Source organism: Salmo trutta, chromosome 26 (genome assembly GCF_901001165.1).
Source record: "Salmo trutta chromosome 26, fSalTru1.1, whole genome shotgun sequence".
Taxonomy (NCBI): Eukaryota; Metazoa; Chordata; class Actinopteri; order Salmoniformes; family Salmonidae; genus Salmo; species Salmo trutta.
Genome location: NC_042982.1, coordinates 4,331,071 through 4,351,013, shown reverse-complemented (window position 1 = coordinate 4,351,013; position 19,943 = coordinate 4,331,071). Strand labels below are relative to the sequence as shown.

Sequence of the window (19,943 nt, the reverse complement as noted above, 5' to 3'; positions counted from 1 at the left end):
TCTAACCCCTGACCTCAAATTAAAACCATGACTTTTTATGATATAGACAACTTAGTAACTAGTGGAAACAGTTGTGACTGTTGTTCACACACATATCTGACATCTCATTGGTTAGAATGGTCCCGCCCGATCTTGCCTCCTCCCGATTGCCTACCATTTTTGAAGACATTTATTTTAATTGTTAGAGCAGCCTCTTGAGTATCTGGTTAATATAATGGCTGATCTGGGGCCACACCCAAAGAGAACCAACCTCGAAATCGAGAGAAAAACCAAAGGCTGTAACACATTTATCAGAGGAGATTATGGTATACCCATGTGTTGGCTCTCATCCCAAATGATTTGAAAGCCTCTTACATTTGACATTTTACTGTACAGTAAAAGTATGCCGGAACGGACAAATGGGAGCTACGGTAAAAATAAACAACAGAAGAAAATAGAAACCGGAATGGCAATGGAAACTTTGCCAATAGGCCTATTGTTTTCTAAGTTTCTATATGTTGGATCCAATTAAATGGCTTTCATATAATACATCATAATGTCATGGTATGACTTTTATTATCTATGACAAATAGACATGGAAGTTAAACTTCGGAATATACTTGTGCAATTATTATTATATTTATTTTTTTGGCCTTATTTTACCAGGTAAATTGAATTAGAACACATTGTCATTTACAGCAATGACCTAGGGTATACAGTAGTTACAGGGTAGAGGAGGGGTGATGAAAGAGCCAATTGGAAGCTATCCATGAGTGCATCTGTAAATACACCATTTAGCAATTACCTAACTGTAATGTAGCCTAATTGTATTGGGCTGTAAAGCAATTTATGTGAGGTATTAAAGTTAAAAAAAGCATAGTTGCTCACTAAATGCTATTTGATACCTACAATTCTATTTGAATGTTTGTGGTTGTTGAGCCTGTGCTGAGAGAGCCAGTGAACCATCGTGCCTCCTCCATCCACCCGCAAGTGGAAAGCAAAATGGGTCTTTTATTAAGGTCCGAATTTTCACTTGGGCAGAAAGTCCAGGTAGGGATTCGTCAAAGGGTCCAATTCTGGGGAGCTCTCTCCGTTATCACCAATGAATCTGTCTGATTGTTGCTATTCCACTAACATATCGTATAATGGGAAATGACCCTCAGTGCATGGTAGCCACTGCAGCTATAGCTCATACCGTACATATGCATGTCTCTCGTCGCACAAAACAAGCCGACCTACTCAGAAAATGTCAGGAAATAGTAAATATCATGATTTTAGATTGATAAGGGGTATAAATGGATGGGTAAAACCATCACAAAGATATAGACGAGAGAGAGAGAGAGGGGAAGAGAAAGAGCGAGAAAGTCGGGGGCTGTGCACTTTGTTGAGGAGCCAGCAGTAAACGGAAATATGAATCATCTTAAAGGGGCATGTATGATGACAAGAAGACTAAGGGCAATAATATACTGTATATTGATGAAAACAAGGGCATGGAAAAGTAGCTTTGAGTAATGTGAGAATGAGGGGCTTGCTTGGTATTATAATGCAGTTCTGCAGTATCTATGCTGCTTAAACTTAGACTACGCTGAAGGCTGTTATATCTTTGGCTGAGCAATGCAAGTGGATGTCTGGTGAAAGTATTTCAAACTCATCAGCCTATAAATAGTTGTGACTTTAACCTGTGTCTATACTGACAGGTCTGCTAGAAGAAAGACTTAAGGATAATTGCCCAAATAGTAACCTTGGGCAGCAAAAGGGATTAAACTCGGGGGTATTTTTTTTAAATATTGGTATACTGAGAGGCCAAGTGGTGGCTAAGATGACAGGGGAAAATGTTTTCCACATCATCACCCTGGAGACTTGAAAGATCACTCCCCGTCAATTACCTGGGCAAGACCAGAGGTGCCCGGGCAGAGGAGACTTTCTTGGGGGGGGGGGGGGGGGGGGGCACACCTGGGTCAGGAGCTGGTTCAGTGGCTGAATTAGTCATGTTTGCAGTTGCTAAGCACCACAGGCCTCTGTGAATCATTTAACCCCGTGAGAGGCTGTCTCAACTCAAAGATATCCCTCTAGCCCGCTGGGGAATTAAATACACCACCGACCATTGTACATGTAGTTTGGTGTACTATTAATATCCATAGACTGCGTAAACATATCGCATTCATTAATAATGCAACATTTTGTCTGAAAGTAGTACGCCTACAAGGAATGTCCCATGGAAATAGGACGACAGCAAGTGTTTCTTCTTCTATCTAAACTCCTGTCATTGACTAGCATCCCTTGCTGTGATGCAATGCCCTTAACGGCTTGCCCAATCAAACTGGCATTAGCTGCTGTTGCACGTTGTCTCCTGACCTTCCTCAGAAATTCTGTTAGGGATTTGCAAACTGAATTATAGCCTGATGGAAACCGTGAAATGTGTCACTTTGGGTGTAAAAGGTTGTGCCGGAGCCATTGATTCAGACTAACTTTGATTAGATGGTGAAGATGAGTTACATTTTTCAGGAAGTCTGCTGTCAACTAATGTGGATGGGTGTGGCACACACTCTTTTATGAATGAGGGAGGGTTTATCAAATCCTGCGGATCAGGGAGAAATGCACTGGTGTCAGAAAGAGATCATCATACTGTTTGGGGAGAGAGAAATGCTGTCAAACGAGTTATCTTCTCAGGGGGAGGGTGGTAGTGAGAATGATTGAAATGTTTCACATTGATATCATTCCTCTCTGGTGAGATAAACGTTCTGGGAAGGTTTTCGATTACATTGCACACAGGTTTCGGGTCACTTCCACCTGTCAGTGAAGCATTAAGTGAAGTAGATCCAACAGCTCTGATATGCTATGAGTATTAGCTGACGACGTTTGTTTTCTGTGACAACGACTCATGGGATAAGTTACAATACGGTCATGGCTACTATGCTGGAGTTTTTCACAAAAAAAAATGTTTGGTCACCTGTGCCATGGAAATGAGAACATAAGTATATGTAAATATATTTCTCAATGCATTTCAGTTCTATTCAATATAATGTGTCAACCTGGCAGCTTTGTCTTGCACAATATATAGTGCTCTTAGTTGTTCACCACAGTGAGGAGAATGAAAAACCTTCACTATTTGCCAGCTAATGAAAAATGATTTTATAATCCACTCATGGTCAGAGTCATAATTACATATTTATAGATGTCGACAACAGACAAAGAAAATTCATCCTTGAGCACTCGAAAAAAAAATTAAACAATTTAAATTAGCATAACAATGTAATATAATATTGAGCATTCAGAATGACATTCCTAATTACAGCGTAGACACCGTAGAGACATAAATCAATAGAGTATCAATACACTTTTCCCAACAGTGATGTACTGTACTTCTTAGTCACTACGCCTGACATCAGTGTTACCCTGTCCAGAGTTATCTTTCAACATGCCGTTGTTGGCTTTCTAGTACCCTTTTTACACTATCTTGCCAATTCGAAACAAATTGTACTGGCTCGGATAGTTTCTTCTCACAATATTATTTTTAGCACAGTTCCAGCAACAATGGTGGATATGTAACCAGACCAGCTCAGTACAGCTTTGTTTGGCTCGGCTCGGTTCAGCTCAGTACAGCTTGGTATGGCGCGGCTCGGTTCGGCACAGTAGTGTGAAAGGCTCACTAACTGTCCTCCAGTAGCTGCACTACCTCCTCTTTCTGACACTTCCTGGCCAGGGATAGGGCTGTGCAGCCTGTTGAGTCCTTACTACTCCTCTCTGCCCCGTTCATTAGCAGGGCTTTGATAATGGGAACACTGCCGTTCTGGGCAGCCAGATGTAATGGGGTGGCCTGGCTCTTGTTCAGAGCGTTGACGTTGGCCCGATGCGAGATGAGCTGGAGCACACTGGGGAAAAGGCCGCCGTTACACGCCAAGTGGAGTGCCGTCCAGCCGCTATCCTCTGCCATGTCGGGATTGGCCTTGGCCGACAGCATCTTGGACACCACTTCCTCTTGCCCGTGGTGGCAGGCCAAGTGGAGGGGTGTCCAGCCACCCTTTCCTGGCAGGTCCATAGAGCCCTGGTGGGCTTCTAGTTCCAGCACGGTGGTTGCGTGGCCCTTCAGTGCTGCCAAGTGCATGGGCGTCCAACCCTGGAGGGTCCTGGGGTCTGGATTCGCCCCATTGCCCAACAGTAGCCTGCAGATGCCCGTGTGTCCCTTGAGGGCGGCGAAGTGTAATGGGGTGTAGTGCCGGCTGTCCAGAGAGTTGACATCAGCGCCAGCTGTCACCAGCTGCCTGGCTACCCTGTTGTGGCCCTCCTCGGCTGCCAGGTGTAGAGCGGTGGTCAGGGAGTGGTCCGTCCCGTTGGGGTCAACTCCCTTACTGAGCAGGAGCTTGGCGATGGCGAGGTGGCCGTACACACTCGCCACGTGGAGCGCCGTCCTCCCGTGGACCTCCTCGTGCTCGTCGGCGCTCTCCAGCCGCGTCAGGAGTAGACGCACAATGTTCTCGTGGCCGTTCTGAGTGGCCAGGTGAAGCGGCGTCCACCCGGCTTTCTCCTTAACGCTAGGCAGGGCGCCACTGTCCAGTAGCAGACGGACGACTCTGCTGTCGTCGCTTTGAGCTGCAAAGTGCAGAGGAGTCCACTGGTCCCCATCTCCGAGTGTAACATCTGCCTTGTGCTCCATCAGTAAGGAACATATCTCGTGGAACTTGTGGAGCACAGCCACAATGAGAGGGGTGTATCCTCTGATGCTCTGGGAGTTTACCTCCGCACCAAGACTCAAGACATGCTTCACACTCTCTGTGTCACCACTAACCACTGTGTAGTGGAGAAGAGTGTTGTTGTCTTTGAAGAGCATAGACACATGCTCCTTCCTAAGGGCCTGTCTGAAGTTTTCAAAGTCTTTCCTTGATAGAATATTGAGAATGCCATCGCTGGTGTTGCTCATGTCTGTGAATGTAGAAATACAACATAAACCAGATAAGACACAGAGGCAGAGGTATTGCCAATGCAAATCAATCTGATACAGTATAGCAATATGTCTGCTGCCTCATTTGATTGTGGCAGTGGCCATGGTTTATTGAAGCGTGCATGCATTTGCATACAAGTTGGCTTTGTCTAAAGGGACATGGCTTTCCTCCAATGCATTTTGTACAGTCTAAGAGCCAGAGCTAAATAAGCATTTTTTTTTCACACGATCCAAAGCGACACCTTCTCCAGTTTTCCATATGTGGAAAACACTTGATAGAATTGCATTTTAAATGTCAGCCCTAGAAGCACTGCGACACACGGAACATGAGTTTTCCCCATGCACTCACCTGGAGGGTTGGCGAGTGAGCATGTGGATTTCTTAATGGAGATACAACGAAAAAGTGTTAATGGTAGTCATCGTAATAGCAGCACGTCAACAAGTTAATGTTGACAGACAGACAGACAGACAGACAGACAGACAGACAGACAGACAGACAGACAGACAGACAGACAGACAGACAGACAGACAGACAGACAGACAGACAGACAGACAGACAGACTTTGTTTGATAGCTTTGTATCTGTTATCTCAACATTGATGGTGGATGCTGTATCTGTTATCTCCACATTGATGGAGGATGCAGCACTGAGCACTCACTCTTCTGAAGGTGGGCGACAGCATGGTATAATCAGGTTTGTGTGTCTTATCCCCGTTGCTACATCCACCTATTCCCAGGATGTCGCTCAGAGCTTCTGTCTTTCGAACAGTGTCTGGAAATAAACAAACAGACAAAGAGGATTGGTCATTAAAAACATATTCTCAAATTCAGAGGGATTTGATTGATGCAGTGCATGCATCCATCATACTCAAAATGTTAACAAGATGTGTAAAAGTGTGAATACTGTATCTTATTTATTTACAATTCTGTTCAAACATGTGTGTTTTCAATCTTGGGAAAAACAGATTGTAAAATCCGAGGCACTATAGTTTTATGAAAACTTTTCATATTATACGGTAACTGCTGTAGTCAACACAATACTAAAGGGCACAGAAGATGAGGAACAATTACCCTGAAACAATTGCACACTTTTGGTCATACAGATTTAAGGTGTCCATTTTATAACATGTGAAGTAGAATGCAAATAACCTATTCTTATGCATAATAATGCTGTAATATGGAAAATTGCTTAGTAATGTTGCTAATTTCGATGCGGCAGTGTATGCATACACATGGTGTTTATTAGTATTCATTAACATGGCACTTTAACCCTTTGCCTTAATTGCTTGCCTAAATAGGTGACCTTTATTTTAGAATATTACAATAAGACATCTCACATCAGTGAGCATTACATTGAACAGAGCATGTGCTCTCCGAGTCTCTCCGAGTCTCTCTGAGTCTCCTCAAAGTCTACAATCACAAAGCTGACAGTGTACAAGCCCTGGACAGGATAATTATGATCTTTATGCAGAAACAGATGCAGATTTACTGAGTGCTGTGCATTTCAGGTCCGAGTGATGTCTGAGCACTTGGTAAATAAACTACCGGTAATTTACCAAAGTTACCATAATTTTCTGTAATTTTGGTAATTAACAGGACATCTATGGCAATCTATGGTAATTTAAGGGCTCCTGAGTGGCGCATCGGTCTAAGGCACTGCATCTCAGTGCTGGAGGTTTGATTCCAAGCTGTATCACAACCGTCTGTGATTGGGAGTCCCATAGGACGGCGCACAATTGTCCCAGCGTCGTCGGGGTTAGGGTTTGGCCGGAGTAGGCCATCATTATAAATAAGAATTTGTTCTTAACTGACTTGCCTAGTTAAATAAATAAAAAAATGTAGTACATTTATACTTTAATACCTTTTATAAAAATGCATTCATATAAAGTAATCCTTTATTTATATATATGTGTCCATTACAGCTTTGTCGTTCCATTTATTATTTTAAAATCGTCTTATTTTATCATTTTATATATTTTACATGTGAAAACAAAATAGTGAAGGTGCTGGAGGCAAAATGCAAAACAGGAGAAACTTCCAGTCAGATGCACATTTATTTTGATAGAGACTAAACTTTGTCAGTCGACCTTCATCAGAGCATAACTCCACAAACAATAGTGGGACAGATAAGGCCACACAGTGGGCCAAAGTTAATTAAAGACCCAGGTGATAATCTAAAGTACGCAAAAAGGCCACTTGATGTCATGTAATGAAAATTCCATAACATCCTTGAAAGTTACCAACATTCTGGTAGTTTACTGGTAAATTTACCAGTAATATACCCTCCCTTTGCAACCCGTCTGAGCATCTGTCCTCAGCAGTGGTGACCCGTCATTCAGGGCAGCTAGGTTAGAGCTCCACATTTTGGGCTTGCCTGTTTTGCATCTTATTTTGGCATTAATACGTGTCACATATCAGTTTGCAAACAACGTAAAAAAAAATATTAAGTTAATAAAGCCTCATTCAAATATGGTCTCTTTTTTGTTAACTTGAGTAAAGCAGCTCCAACATGCAGGTGTTTCAGCCTAGCTCAGTGCTTTCTGTGGTGGTGAGGCAAGCCAGCAGAAAATATGGAACGTTGCACCATGATTGGCTCAGTGTTCTGTCACTCATGGGGATACTACGTCACCGCAAAGACCTCAAAAATTCTAGCCCTTTGGGTGCTGACATAGAGTTACATTAGAAGTGCCCATCCAAGAAGGCTCAAGGTCATTGGCCACAGATAAAATGACATCAAATCACGTTATATATACAGTAGCTTTGATTGGACTGATCATGTTAACATCATACTTTCAAAATCTTAGCTAGCAGTCTTCATCATGAATCAACTTGCCAATCTACTGGCAAATTCTTTTAAATTCTTGTAAAATAATAAAGAGAAATGATAGATAAAACGTATTGGTGCTCCTCGGCCATTTGACATAAACATTACACAACAAGTTGTAAATTGCAAATTCAACAATGAGTGGTTTGGAAGGAAGTGAGCACAGCACAACAAGGTGAGTCCAAAAATGTATTGTATGCTCCTGCATAAATTATGTAATATGCCAGAGAGATATGTATACTGTAGCTAAGAAAGTAATACTAAGTGTATGTTGTGTAGTGAGCTGTTAGTAGCCCATGTACCTCATGCTAATAATCTTAATTTTGCCTACTGTTCTGACTTGGTGGTGCACGTGCACATGTAGCCTGTTTTAGAGAAACGTAATCATCGGATATTGTAAGAGCTTTCATTGTCTGCTTATACGCCCCAGTTATTTATCCTACAGTTGTGACTTGGTGTACAGGGAGAACTCTGTAAGAATGGAACATGTTCTGAATTCTGTTGCTGTACATTTCAAAAGTGCTGAACAAATAGTTATATTGACAACATCCGTCCTAGCTTGCTCATTAATGTCTTAATCGAAATGACGAATTGCCTCTTATTTGCTCGTCGTTCCCTTATGCCAGAGTTTGTACATCTGAATTGTCAGTAGAAACCACATTTGTTGAAGCAAGTCAGCCATATCAGCTATGTTTTTTAAAAGACAGTAAATGAGGCTGAATGAACTGTTTCGCTGCCAGACAAGGCTCCGCTGATAGCCAGGTGTAGCGGTGGTAAGGTGTTGGGACTGCTGTTGGGACTATGTAGGCCCTAATAGTTTGTGGGCACCGTTTGTTATGGTTGTAGTGCAATGAATGTATTGTTTAGTGTTGTATTGTGTAGTGGCTTATGCTAAAATCGCCACTGGGCCTCAGCCTGTGTAAGATCGTTTACTGAACAAAGTCCACACAACATGTTCAGCCATATTGTGTCAATCTCCAACATATGGGCTTGCCTTGTTTTGAAGAAACAATGTGCTGGAGCAATCACATGGGTAATGTGTATAGCTATAGGCTTAAAAGGTTTATTTTTCTTTGAAAAGGGAAGCCTATGACACTTGGAGACAACAAAGGAGGCCCTTCATAATTTCTTTCTTCACTTTTTCTGATTAAAAAGTGGTGGCCATTCTGTTTCTATACTGTTTCTGATCGTAACAAGGGGTGGCTATTCTTCCCCTTTTGTTGTCTCGAAGATAGTTTGTTTTGTTGTTGTTCTTTGCGGTTTGGTATGGAGAGGGACACACAATGTTATCCAGCCTGATCTAAGATATTTTCGTATGTCTAGCATTGATGACAATGACCATAAGAGTTGGTTGGCGGTAAGTAGACAGAGGTGGACCAGTAACCAAAGGTTCCAGGCCGGGCAATGGAAAAGTGTGAGCTGAATTTGCTACTGTAGGGCTGCTGGTGTCAGATCATTACCATTATGCCATTGAGTAAGCCACTTAGCCCCAAAAATATCTCTCCATCTTGCACTGCACAATGGCTGACCATGTGCCTCTCAACATGTGGGTGTGTCTGAGGTAGGGAAAAAAGCAGAATACTAATTTTCTTTTTAACCAAATGGACAATAACGTATCCATTCTATTCTACAGTATTTTACAGCACAAATAGATCTGGAATCAGGTGAGTGTTACCTGAGAAATCTGGCCTCTCTCTGGGATCCTGATCCCAGCACCGTTGCATTATTGTGATCATCTGCTCACATTCTTGTGGCTTGTCATCAGGGATCTTTTCCAAGCCTGGCCTTCTACCTGATGCCACCTTCATCAGCACTGTCGTTGTACTGCTTCCTGTGACACAGGAAGTTATATGTTTTTTCAGATGATAAATGATTTTCAAAAATGTCCTCTCAATGTAAAATGTGATTATAAGCTTGTATAGTTTAACTACCTGAACTTTGTCAAACACTACTGTGTCTGTGATTAGATTATTTTTTTATTTATCTGATACTTGAATCAGAATGCATTACCGCTACTCACGTTTCCCAGCTTGATAAGGCCTCTTCTGGGTCAGGATTTCCCACATCACAATAGAGAAGCTAAATTAAAACAAGGAACACGTAAGACCACTCTGACCGGACAGAATAACTTCAATGTGGTTCTTTCTCCATGTATCTAATAACACTGAAGAAAAATATAAACGCAACATCAACAATTTTACTGGGTTACAGTTCATATAAGGAAATCCGACAATTGAAATACATTTATTAGGCCCTAATCTATGGATTTCACATCAATCAATGTATTTATAAAACCCTTTTTACATCAGCCGATGTCACAAAGTGCTGTACAGAAACCCAGCCTAAAACCCCAAACAGCAAACAATGCAGATGTAGAAGCACAGAGGCTAAGAAAAACTCCCTAGAAAGGCCAGAACCTAGGAAGAAACCTAGAGAGGAACCAGGCTTTGAGGGGTGGCCAGTCCTCTTCTGGCTGTGCTAGGTGGAGATTATAACAGAACATGGCTAAGATGTTCAAACGTTCATAGATGACCTGCAGGGTCAGATAATAATAATCACAGTGGTTGTAGATGGTGCAACAGGTCAGCACCTCAGGAGTAAATGTCAGATGGCTTTTCATAGCCGAACATGACTGGGAATACAGATATGCATCTGTTAGTGACAGATAACTTTTTTTAAAGTAGGGGCGTGGATCAGAAAATCAGTCAGTATCTGGTGTGACTACCATCATGCAGCACGACACATCTCCACACATCTCCTTCGCATATAGTTGATCAGGATGTGGAATGTTGTCCCTCTCCTCTTCAATGACTGTGCAAAGTTGCTGGATATTGGCGGGAACTGGAACACGCTGTCGTACACGTCAATCCAGAGCATTCTAAACATGCTCAATGGGTGAGATATCTCAGTGCATTCAAATTGCCAAAGATAAAATGCAATTTGGTTTGTTGTCCGTAGCTTATGCCTGCCCATACCATAAACCCACTGCCACCATGGGGCAGTCTGTTCACAATGTTGACATCAGCAAACCGCTCGCCCACACAACACCATACACGCTGTCTGCAATCTGCCCGGTACAGTTGAAACTAGGATTAATCTGTGAAGAGCACACTTCTCCAGCGTGGAGAAGTGGCCATCAAAGGTGAGCATTTGCCCACTGAAGTCAATTACAACGCCGAACTGCAGTCAGGTCAAAACCCTGGTGAGAACGACAAGCATGCAGATGAGTTTCCCTGAGACGGTTTCTGACTGTTTGTGCAGAAATTCTTCAGTTTTACAAATCAACAGTTTCATCAGCTGTCCGGGTGGCTGGTATCAGGTGAGGAAGCAGAATGTGGGCGGGATGGTTGTGAGGCCGGTTGGACCTACTGCCAATTTCTCTAAAACGACGTTGGTAGAGAAATTAATATTCAATTATCTGGCAACAGCTCTGGTGGACATTCCTGCAGTCAATATGCCAATTGCCCGCTCCCTCAAAATTTGAGACATCTGTGGCATTGTGTTGTGTGACAGAACTGTACATTTTAGAGTGGCCTTTTACTGTCCCCAGCACAAGGTACACCTGTGTAATGATCATGCTATTTAATCCGTTTCTTTATATGCCACACTTGTCGGGTGGATGGATTGTCTTGGCAAAAGAGAAATGCTCACTAACAGGGATGTAAACAAATGTGTGAACAACATTTGAGCATATGGAACATTTTTATGCGTATGGAACATTTCTGGGATTATTTATTTCTGCTCATGAAACAAGGGACCAACACTAAACCTGTTGCGTTTATATTTTTGTTCAGAGTACATTAAATCTAAATTACATTATCAAAGATTATACCTCATTAGAAACTATATTGAAAAAAATCTATGACTTTAGGATCAAATACTGAACAAATTATTGAAATATTTAGTTAGTAACTCATAGTCTTTCTATTACAGAGAGAGAGAAAACTAGCCTATTAACACAGTTCTATAGTGGGCGTGTGTGAGAGTTTGTCGGAATTCGTCCTTGGCAACTACCTCACCTGTAAACATCAAACTTGGTTCCCGGATGCTCAGGGCACAGGGTGAATGTCTCTGGAGGTATGTAGAAAATGTTTCCTCTCGCAGTCAAATTTTCAATGAATTCCTTCTTGTTCCCAGCCTCCTCCCACTTAATTAAGCCAAAATCTGAAATCTTTGGAGGGAAATTTTCTTCAGACAGATAATCATTACTGTGTACGTACCACTGAACTCTTATTCAGATATAACCTTACACTTTTTAATGTTTGCATGCCTAATTAAAAAATAGTCACGATATCATTAAGGACCCTCATCTCACTCATTAGACTTTTTAAACAGGAATAGCTGCTTAAACGGCATACCAGCGTCTCTGTGGAGCTATCCTCACCTTGATGTGGAGGTGATCGTCTAGAAGGATGTTTGAAGGCTTCAGGTTCAGGTGGAGAAGTGGAGGGTTCATGCTGTGAAGGAAGTTCATGCCCATGGTGACCTCGTGAATCATCTGGAACTTCTTGGGCCACATCAACATGTGGCTGTTAAGGAGACGATCCAGGGAGCCATTACTCATGTACTCCATCACCATGGAGGGAGGGTCATTACACACCCCGTAGATGGACACAATGTACTTGAATGTCGCTTTCTCCATCTTGGATGCCTCCTCTATCATTCTCCTACAAATAAAGAAAAGATAAGTGTAAGGGGGGGTTGACAGGTTTTTTCCACACCTGAGCAGCCCAAAGATTTGTATTGTCACTTTCAACCTTTCTAATCTAACACATTTATTTTCCCAGTAATTAGACCACTACTGCAAACTGCTAATTATTCAAACGCCCAAATGTGCTCTCTTTTAGTGATTGTTATTCCATTAAAAACTGGCAATTAAATGATGTGATTTATTTGGTGAAATGTCTGCTCTGCTCTAGAGTATATCTTCTAGACCTGTAATAAAGCCACATTAAGCATACCTGTAGAGACTGGTGCCAGTAAGAGTGGTATTGAAGCTTTTCAGGGCACACTTTTCCCTCCAAAGCTTGAGTTTCACTCTGTAGACCTGGCCAAGGCTGCGTTCCGTCACCTTAATCCAGTCAGCCTCAAAGTCTTCCTTCCTGAAGATCCTGAACTTCTCCAGGCCCCCTTCAACATGATCCATGGGGGCAGAGCTCCTCCTGTGTGTCACAACACCGTCTCTAATCTCACACCAACTCGGAATAATTTCTCCGTGGGGTCTCCCTTGTCCATGAAGTGTGTAGACAACTACTGAGGAGGCGAAGCAGCGAACGAGTGTGTCTAAGACTTGATAGTGGTTAACGGTGGGTTGTGGGAGGTGCCATGTCACTGCTTGTTTGCATAGCAATGTAACAAGACCGGTTTCCACTGCACTATCTGCCAAGAAAATTGCTTATGTTCCCTCCCACCAGAGGCAGAAGGAAACCTGATAAACCAGGTAGCTCTAATACCTGGAATGCTGTAGTGTATATACTCACTCAAGTGCTATGATGAGCTTTTGCGCATGATTGTTTGACAGTGTTTGACAGAGTATCAACCAATCACAATAGAGACATCCATAATGATGGGTACTTTTTCTAATCATAGCCATTTTCTCAGTTTTTGGAGGGTATCCAACGCAATCCATCCAAACAGATATTACTGTGTGATAAATGTATTGTCCAGCAGTACTTTACGTTTGGGGACTGCAATCAGGCAGGAAGAATTTAAAAAACTGTCAGAATGAAAAACCCATAAGAGTCTAAGCCGGGGGGAGGGATTGTTTTAATTGTTTTAAGAAGGTCATCCTTACGACAATTTTGATATTTGATATATCATTTTAAGACCCCTTGAAGTATAAAAAAAATATTTTCAAAAATGATTTGATAATTGGCCTTACTGCTATTTGCCCATTCAAACGCATTGAATAACAGATTCACTACATAGAACAACAGATAGTTCCCCACAAAAATTTGAAAGGAAGTTTGTTCTGAAGTGTCTATCCTAAATCTGAAAGATATAAGATCAGGAAATGTTATATATATATATTTTTAACATGTATTTAACACCTTGTTTTTTCCCTAAACAGTCTCCACATACTGTAGAGCAAAACAACCGACAAGTACGTGTTCATGAGAGTCTCACCTTTACACAGAGGGGTCATATTAGTGTGTAGCCCAAACTGTTTGGATGCTACAGACAGAAGTTGTCAGATCGGCTGTACCGACTTCAGACGAGTCCCAATACACTTGTGGGGGTCTTTGGAGGAACACAGAGAACACCATCATGTTCGTAAGAGTCTCATCTTTCCATTGATGGGTCATAATAGATTGTAGGCCGTTCAGATGCTATAGATGATTTTGTGAGAATGTCTCATGGTCTGATAAACACCGCTCACCCTTCACTGCAGATGCGGATGTGGTGGATTGAGATGCATCCAATGCAAAACAACTGATACAGTATTTCCAGCTTAAACTGACAGATTTGTATGGGAATTTTTGTATTATGTTAATTAGAGGACATCGACCTTAGCAGGTTAAGAGAAATTGTGTGCACAGCAGAAAAAAAATGAAACCATCATTTTTGTTCTGCATGATGACACAGCATGAAAGGAACATCACACAAAAAAATCTGCCGTTTTCACCTGAAAGTGGTCCAATGTTAAGATGAATTCACATTTTCAAGCTATGGGAAAGATGATCTGGAAATGATATGGCTATTCTCTTTTCCACTCATTTTGGATTGTGTCATATCGCTGGATCTACAAAACAGACGGCCTCGGACTTCAAAGTATGTCATCAGAAGAAAACGTTTGAAGTCTGAAAACATCTGATAAAACTTTGATTTTGTCCTGTAATGATACATGAACTACTTGCTGAAGAGTCAGCTTCTTGGACCAACTGAAAACGACTTTCAAAAACCTGTTAAAGAGAGCATATATGCTCGTTATAATTTTTCAGACTCTGTGGGACACCGACACATTATCTCATATTATATTCTAATTTATTCTCAGACTTCACATGTGTAGTCATCCTTGATAGCCGGGGCCTCTTCTGCACAATGAACAAAAACAATGTCACACTGTGAAACTTCTCCTGTCTGGAATCTTCCTAGAGAGAGACGCGTTTCATTTGTATGACACTTGTCTTCTCTGTGCTCAGAGGAACTGTACTCAGAGTCAAAAGAAAAGTCCCCATGGAAGCTTTACGCACATGCCTGGTAACTAATTGGACGACAGCACATACAGCGCTGGGCAAATTTCACATCATTGTGCTTTGCATATTCAGATTTTCGGGTGATGCAGCAGAGGCTGTCGCAGGATCGTAACAATGCCATCATAACAATGTCATTCCCTAGATAGAGAACAACCTTTGACCAGGGCTTAATAGGGGATGCCCATAGAGATCTGGTCAAAAGTAGTGCACTAAATAGGGAATAGGGTGACATTTGGCACAAACATTCTGTCTTTACCTTTCTGCTCCATTAGTTTAGCCTATCTTTCAGGAAAGGTGTGAAGCGATATCCTTTATGAGTGGCCCGGGGGCATGTGAAGTCAATTCAGGAAGATGATCAAATAAAGATATCCACCTCGAGCTATCCTTTTATCACCCATGTTGTTGTGCTTATGGCTTGCACATTTATATCATATTTACACTCTTGTAACCTTTTACAAGGTATATTTGTCTGAGACAGAGTGGGTCTTTGTGAACGATTTAGAAATGTAACATTGATAGGCCTATCTTATTGACATTTATGTGTATGGGGGAGAGGTTTGCTTAGAGGCCAATACATTGTGGTACTGTACACCATGACCTCCTGCTGTTTTTAATTCACACGTTAACAAAACAAAATGATCAGTTTCAGGATATTTCAGAACTACTGAAAGCACGTTCCAAATTTCTGCCACACTCAGATTGTTTTCATCTTCCCTTCCGTCTCTCTTTTGCATCCGTCTCCTTCCCTGCAGTGCAGTTTTGAGGAGCTTTCGTATTAACGGTCCCTTGATTCATTTGGACTTGGGCTCATGTGTCTCAAAATGCCTGGAGGTTGAGATCCTGAGACTATTTCTCCTTTTATGATTCCAGCTGCGCACACTTTGTTCACCCTTTCAATTACAAGACGCCATTAAGGATTTTTTTATTAACAAATCCTCTTCAACACAATTTCCCCTTGCCTCCTAAATCTGCTCAGCTTCTTCTCCCTCCAGGCTGTCTGCGCTGGCCTCCCTTTGTGTGTGTGTGTGCGTGTGTGTTCTTGCATGCGCTGTGCATGTGTGTGTGTGCGATCTGTGTTTTACATATGGAGTTACTCTATCTCAAAGGCGACGTCTGCCTATTGGCTGCTTTTCATTTATCTTTGCCTGTCCAGGGAGAGCGTAAACACATCATAGTGATGCTTTATGCAATTCTGGCTCAAAACTTTGTCTCACAACGGGATACTATGGATCATGGCAGCTGTTAATTTGAAAGGGGTGTATGCATGAGAGACAGATACAATGTGATCCATCTTTATTAATAGAAAAAAATAATGAAGAGTGATAGGCCTATCATTAAACAACTCAATGAGAAAACAAATAGCTTTTCATTGGGATACTGCTACCTCCGGGACTTTTTTTGTCAATTGGTAGGTAATAAAAGTCCAAACTCAAAACTGTTATATATCTTTTAAATAGTGCATTTTGCCAATACTCCACAAATGAACTCTCCAGCCTTACATCCATTCCCCAGGTTACTCGAGACACACATTTAGCTCAAATTGGCAACTACTGTACGCCAAATTTCCTGTCGTAGGATAGCCCAAGGCAAAGTCATTATTATCCTTTGGTGATTGCTTGAGTCCTCTGGGTGCATGATATCACTTCGAGCCCTTACCAAACAATGGCGGTCAATTTCTCTCCCATCGGATCTAGAACCAGTAGTAACCACCAATTTCAATGAAAGTTATCTTAAATGTAAGACACATCTAATACTAGCTAGCTAAAGTGTTTGAGTCACCTCAGCCGTTTTCTTATAAAACAACTCAGTTAGCAACGCTAGCTCGTTAACGTTACATGCTGACCACACCGCCAGCGTTGCGTGCCCGAGTGTTGCTAAATAAATGTACACATACATGTTATTCAATAATACATTTTAAAAAATAAAAAAAATGTATTCAATAATTTCATCTAAACTGTTGGCGCACGTCAATGAGTGTCTGCATAGCCAGGCACTAAAATAGAACTTGACTCTATTTTTGAAACTTCACGCACTGCAAGTCCCGCCTCTCCCATCTCCTCATTGGTTTTGAGGCGCATATACCCACTTGGGTGATTGAAAGATGAACTGAGGTCCACACTCCAGTCCAGTTGGTGATGGTAATGCATCTTAAAGTTGGTTGCCAACTGCCATATAAAGTCCACAGAAGAAGAAGAAGAAGACTACCGAAGGAGGAGAGATTACATTTGCATCCAACTTTTAAGGTGCATACACCGCCACCTACTGTACTGGAGTGTGAGGCCAGTCACGACCTACCTACATTAAATTCTCTTCATTAGTCCTGTTCTTCTAAGAAAGTTAAATAGACACCACCTCCCTCCCCTTTCCTCCCCCCACTACACCACCCAAACCCCAACCCTGTCCAGGATCTCTAACCCTTTCACACAATCTCTCCCTGTCGACGTCATACAGTTCACAAAATATCAACACACGCTCCCCCCATTTCCCCCACGAAATACTCATCACACAGACTTGTTTCATGTCTCCCTATCATTCACAACGTGACATTCAGACATGTGTGCCCAAACCGTAGTCTACTCCACACAACTTCCTCTCTCTTACATCCCATACTCCCCACCTCTTCCTTAACTGACCAGTGCACGGGATAAACTACTACTAGCATCCCACTCCCTTTGCCAAAGATTGAGCCGTTTTGCCCGGATCAAGGACTTAACTTCCCTGCGGCCCAACGTGACCTGAATATCTACCCACTCGCGCCTCACCGCACACTTAGCCACCACATCAGCCTTCTGATTACCCTCCATAGCCACATGGGCAGGAGCCCATCAAAAGCTTACTACCACACCCATCCTCTCCAATCCCATTGACAGCACCATCATCTCCACAAACAAGTCTCCCCTATTCAACCTGCCTGTCTTCACACTACTCAACACTGCAGCCAAATCAGAACAGATCTCCACTCTTGAGTGGTTTCACCTCCTCCATGCATCTCAAACCTATCATCATGGCCATCAACACGGTTGCATACACTGACACATAATCAGTTAACCGCTTACATACTCTAACATTAAAATCTTGGATATACACCCCTGCCCTACCACTGACTGAATCCTTTGAACCATCTGTATATGTCCTTAAAAAACAAATAAAACCAATTCATCTATACTGTATATTTCTCCATACACTGTCTCTCCTTCCGTCAATAACATCCACATCTACACTTGGTTTCAGAAACATCCACGGAGGAATGTTCCCCAATGCAATTGCCAGCCCTATCTCACTCTCCCCCAGTCCATATTCTACAACTTTCTGCCCAATTGTCCACCCGTACACACTCTGCTTACCCACTCCCAGCATTCCCCAGTTACCGTGACCACAGGATTCAATCTCATCCAGTACGCTAATCCAAGTTTGTCCCACCTTATCCTCAGTGGCAGTTCCCCACTATCCACCTGCAATGCCTCAACAGGTGTCATCCTGAAGGCACCCACACACAATTTTTTTTAAATTTTACCTTTATTTAACTAGGCAAGTCAGTGAATCAAGTCAGTCAAAATCTTATTTTCAATGACAGCCTAGGAACAGTGGGTTAACTGCCTTGTTCAAGGGCAGAACGACAGATTTTTACCTTGTCAGCTCAGGGATTCGATCTTTCAACCTTTCGGTTACAAGTCCAACGCTCTAACACTAGGCTACCTGCCACCCGATCTCAGGGCCCTTGACTGTATCCTATCCAGGCGCTGTAGTACCGTTTTGGCTACCGATCCATATACAAAGCACCCAGAACCCAAAGATGACTTGATCAATGCCTGATACATACACAGTAGTGTTTGTCTATCTGACCCCCTATCGTATCCTGCCACTGTCCTCATGAGGTTCAGCACCTTCCTACACTTCATTTTAATATACTCAACAAGTCTCTTCCATATAAGCCTCTCGTAAAATCACATACCTAAATACTTAAACTCAGACACCCTGCCTATATCCTGCCGTATATTTGAAGCCTAACATATTTAACCGTACTCCTAGAAAACACCACAAAGCAGGACTTGGCCACAGACATCATAAACCCCCATGTTGGAGACCAATCTTCCAAAACTCCCACAGCTTCTTGCATCTTCCTCATCACATATTTCACCTTCCCACCTCTCTTCCATACAGCCTCATCATCAGCATACAAGGCCACACCCACTCCCTGTTCCACCTCCTTAAATGTGTAATCTATCATCAGGGTGAACAACACTGGACTAACCACACTTCCCTGAGGAGTACCATTGTCCACTTCAAACCACATTGGCAATTCTGACCCCACCCTCAACCGTATGACCCGATCAAACAGGAAGTCCATGATCTAGTTATACAGACATCCTCCAATGCCCAACGCACTCAACTTGATCAACAACCCTTCCTTCCACATGGTATCGTAAGCTTTTTCAATGTCAAAATACACAACATTCATCACGCCTTTTATTTTCAGGGCCTTGGCTATCTCTGTACTAACTGTCACCAGGGCATCCATGGCAGACCTCCCTCTGACCAGACTTTGCCTCCGGCTATCCTATAAAAGTACATTTTGGCTACAATACAGCTTGCTAACATACTATTGGGATTGGCTTCTGAACGATCCACCAAAGGGATCTGCCAAAGATTATTCCAATCTCGCAGAGTCGTAAGAGGCTACCTGAGGGGTGTGTCCTTAGATACAAACCTCAGTCAATCACTAAAACAAGCTCTTTCATGCAAGGAGATTTGATTGGGTAAGGCCCCTGGCTTCTAGTCCTCCTTTGCACTCTAATTGGTTGTTGAGTAGGGTACCTGTATCTCATCTACATGGTGTGCACAGGGACATAACTGTTTACTTTCCCAAACACAATTAAGAAGTGATGAATTACGTACCAACACATTTCATATTCTGTTCTGTTGGCAATGCTACAGTGAACACTGTATATGAGCTTTGCATACAAGGATATTAATTAGCATTTATTCATGCATGTGTATGAAAGGA

General features: G+C 42.3%; 1 protein-coding gene across 1 annotated transcript; it reads right to left on the bottom strand.

Annotated features, from left to right (window-relative positions):
- Positions 1 to 3,087: 3,087 nt before the first annotated feature.
- Positions 3,088 to 13,033, bottom strand: ankk1 (ankyrin repeat and kinase domain containing 1). Its single transcript, XM_029714444.1, has 8 exons — positions 12,704 to 13,033; positions 12,127 to 12,409; positions 11,762 to 11,913; positions 9,763 to 9,821; positions 9,418 to 9,573; positions 5,578 to 5,690; positions 5,268 to 5,298; positions 3,088 to 4,899 (listed from the first exon to the last, which is right to left on the bottom strand). Exons 1-8 carry the CDS (start codon positions 12,886 to 12,888, stop codon positions 3,629 to 3,631), a joined length of 2,250 nt encoding a protein of 749 aa, XP_029570304.1. The 5' UTR covers positions 12,889 to 13,033; the 3' UTR covers positions 3,088 to 3,628.
- Positions 13,034 to 19,943: the final 6,910 nt, after the last annotated feature.

Excerpts from the sequence above, each read along its gene's own strand:
- ankk1 (XM_029714444.1), bottom strand. The coding sequence starts at position 12,888 with ATGGATCATGTTGAAGGGGGCCTGGAGAAGTTCAGGATCTTCAGGAAG. Across the intron at positions 11,914-12,126 it reads ACGATCACCTCCACATCAAG|ATTTCAGATTTTGGCTTAAT; the intron begins GTGAGGATAGCT and ends TTCCCTCCAAAG. Across the intron at positions 5,299-5,577 it reads TGTCGCCCACCTTCAGAAGA|AAATCCACATGCTCACTCGC; the intron begins GTGAGTGCTCAG and ends ATCTCCATTAAG.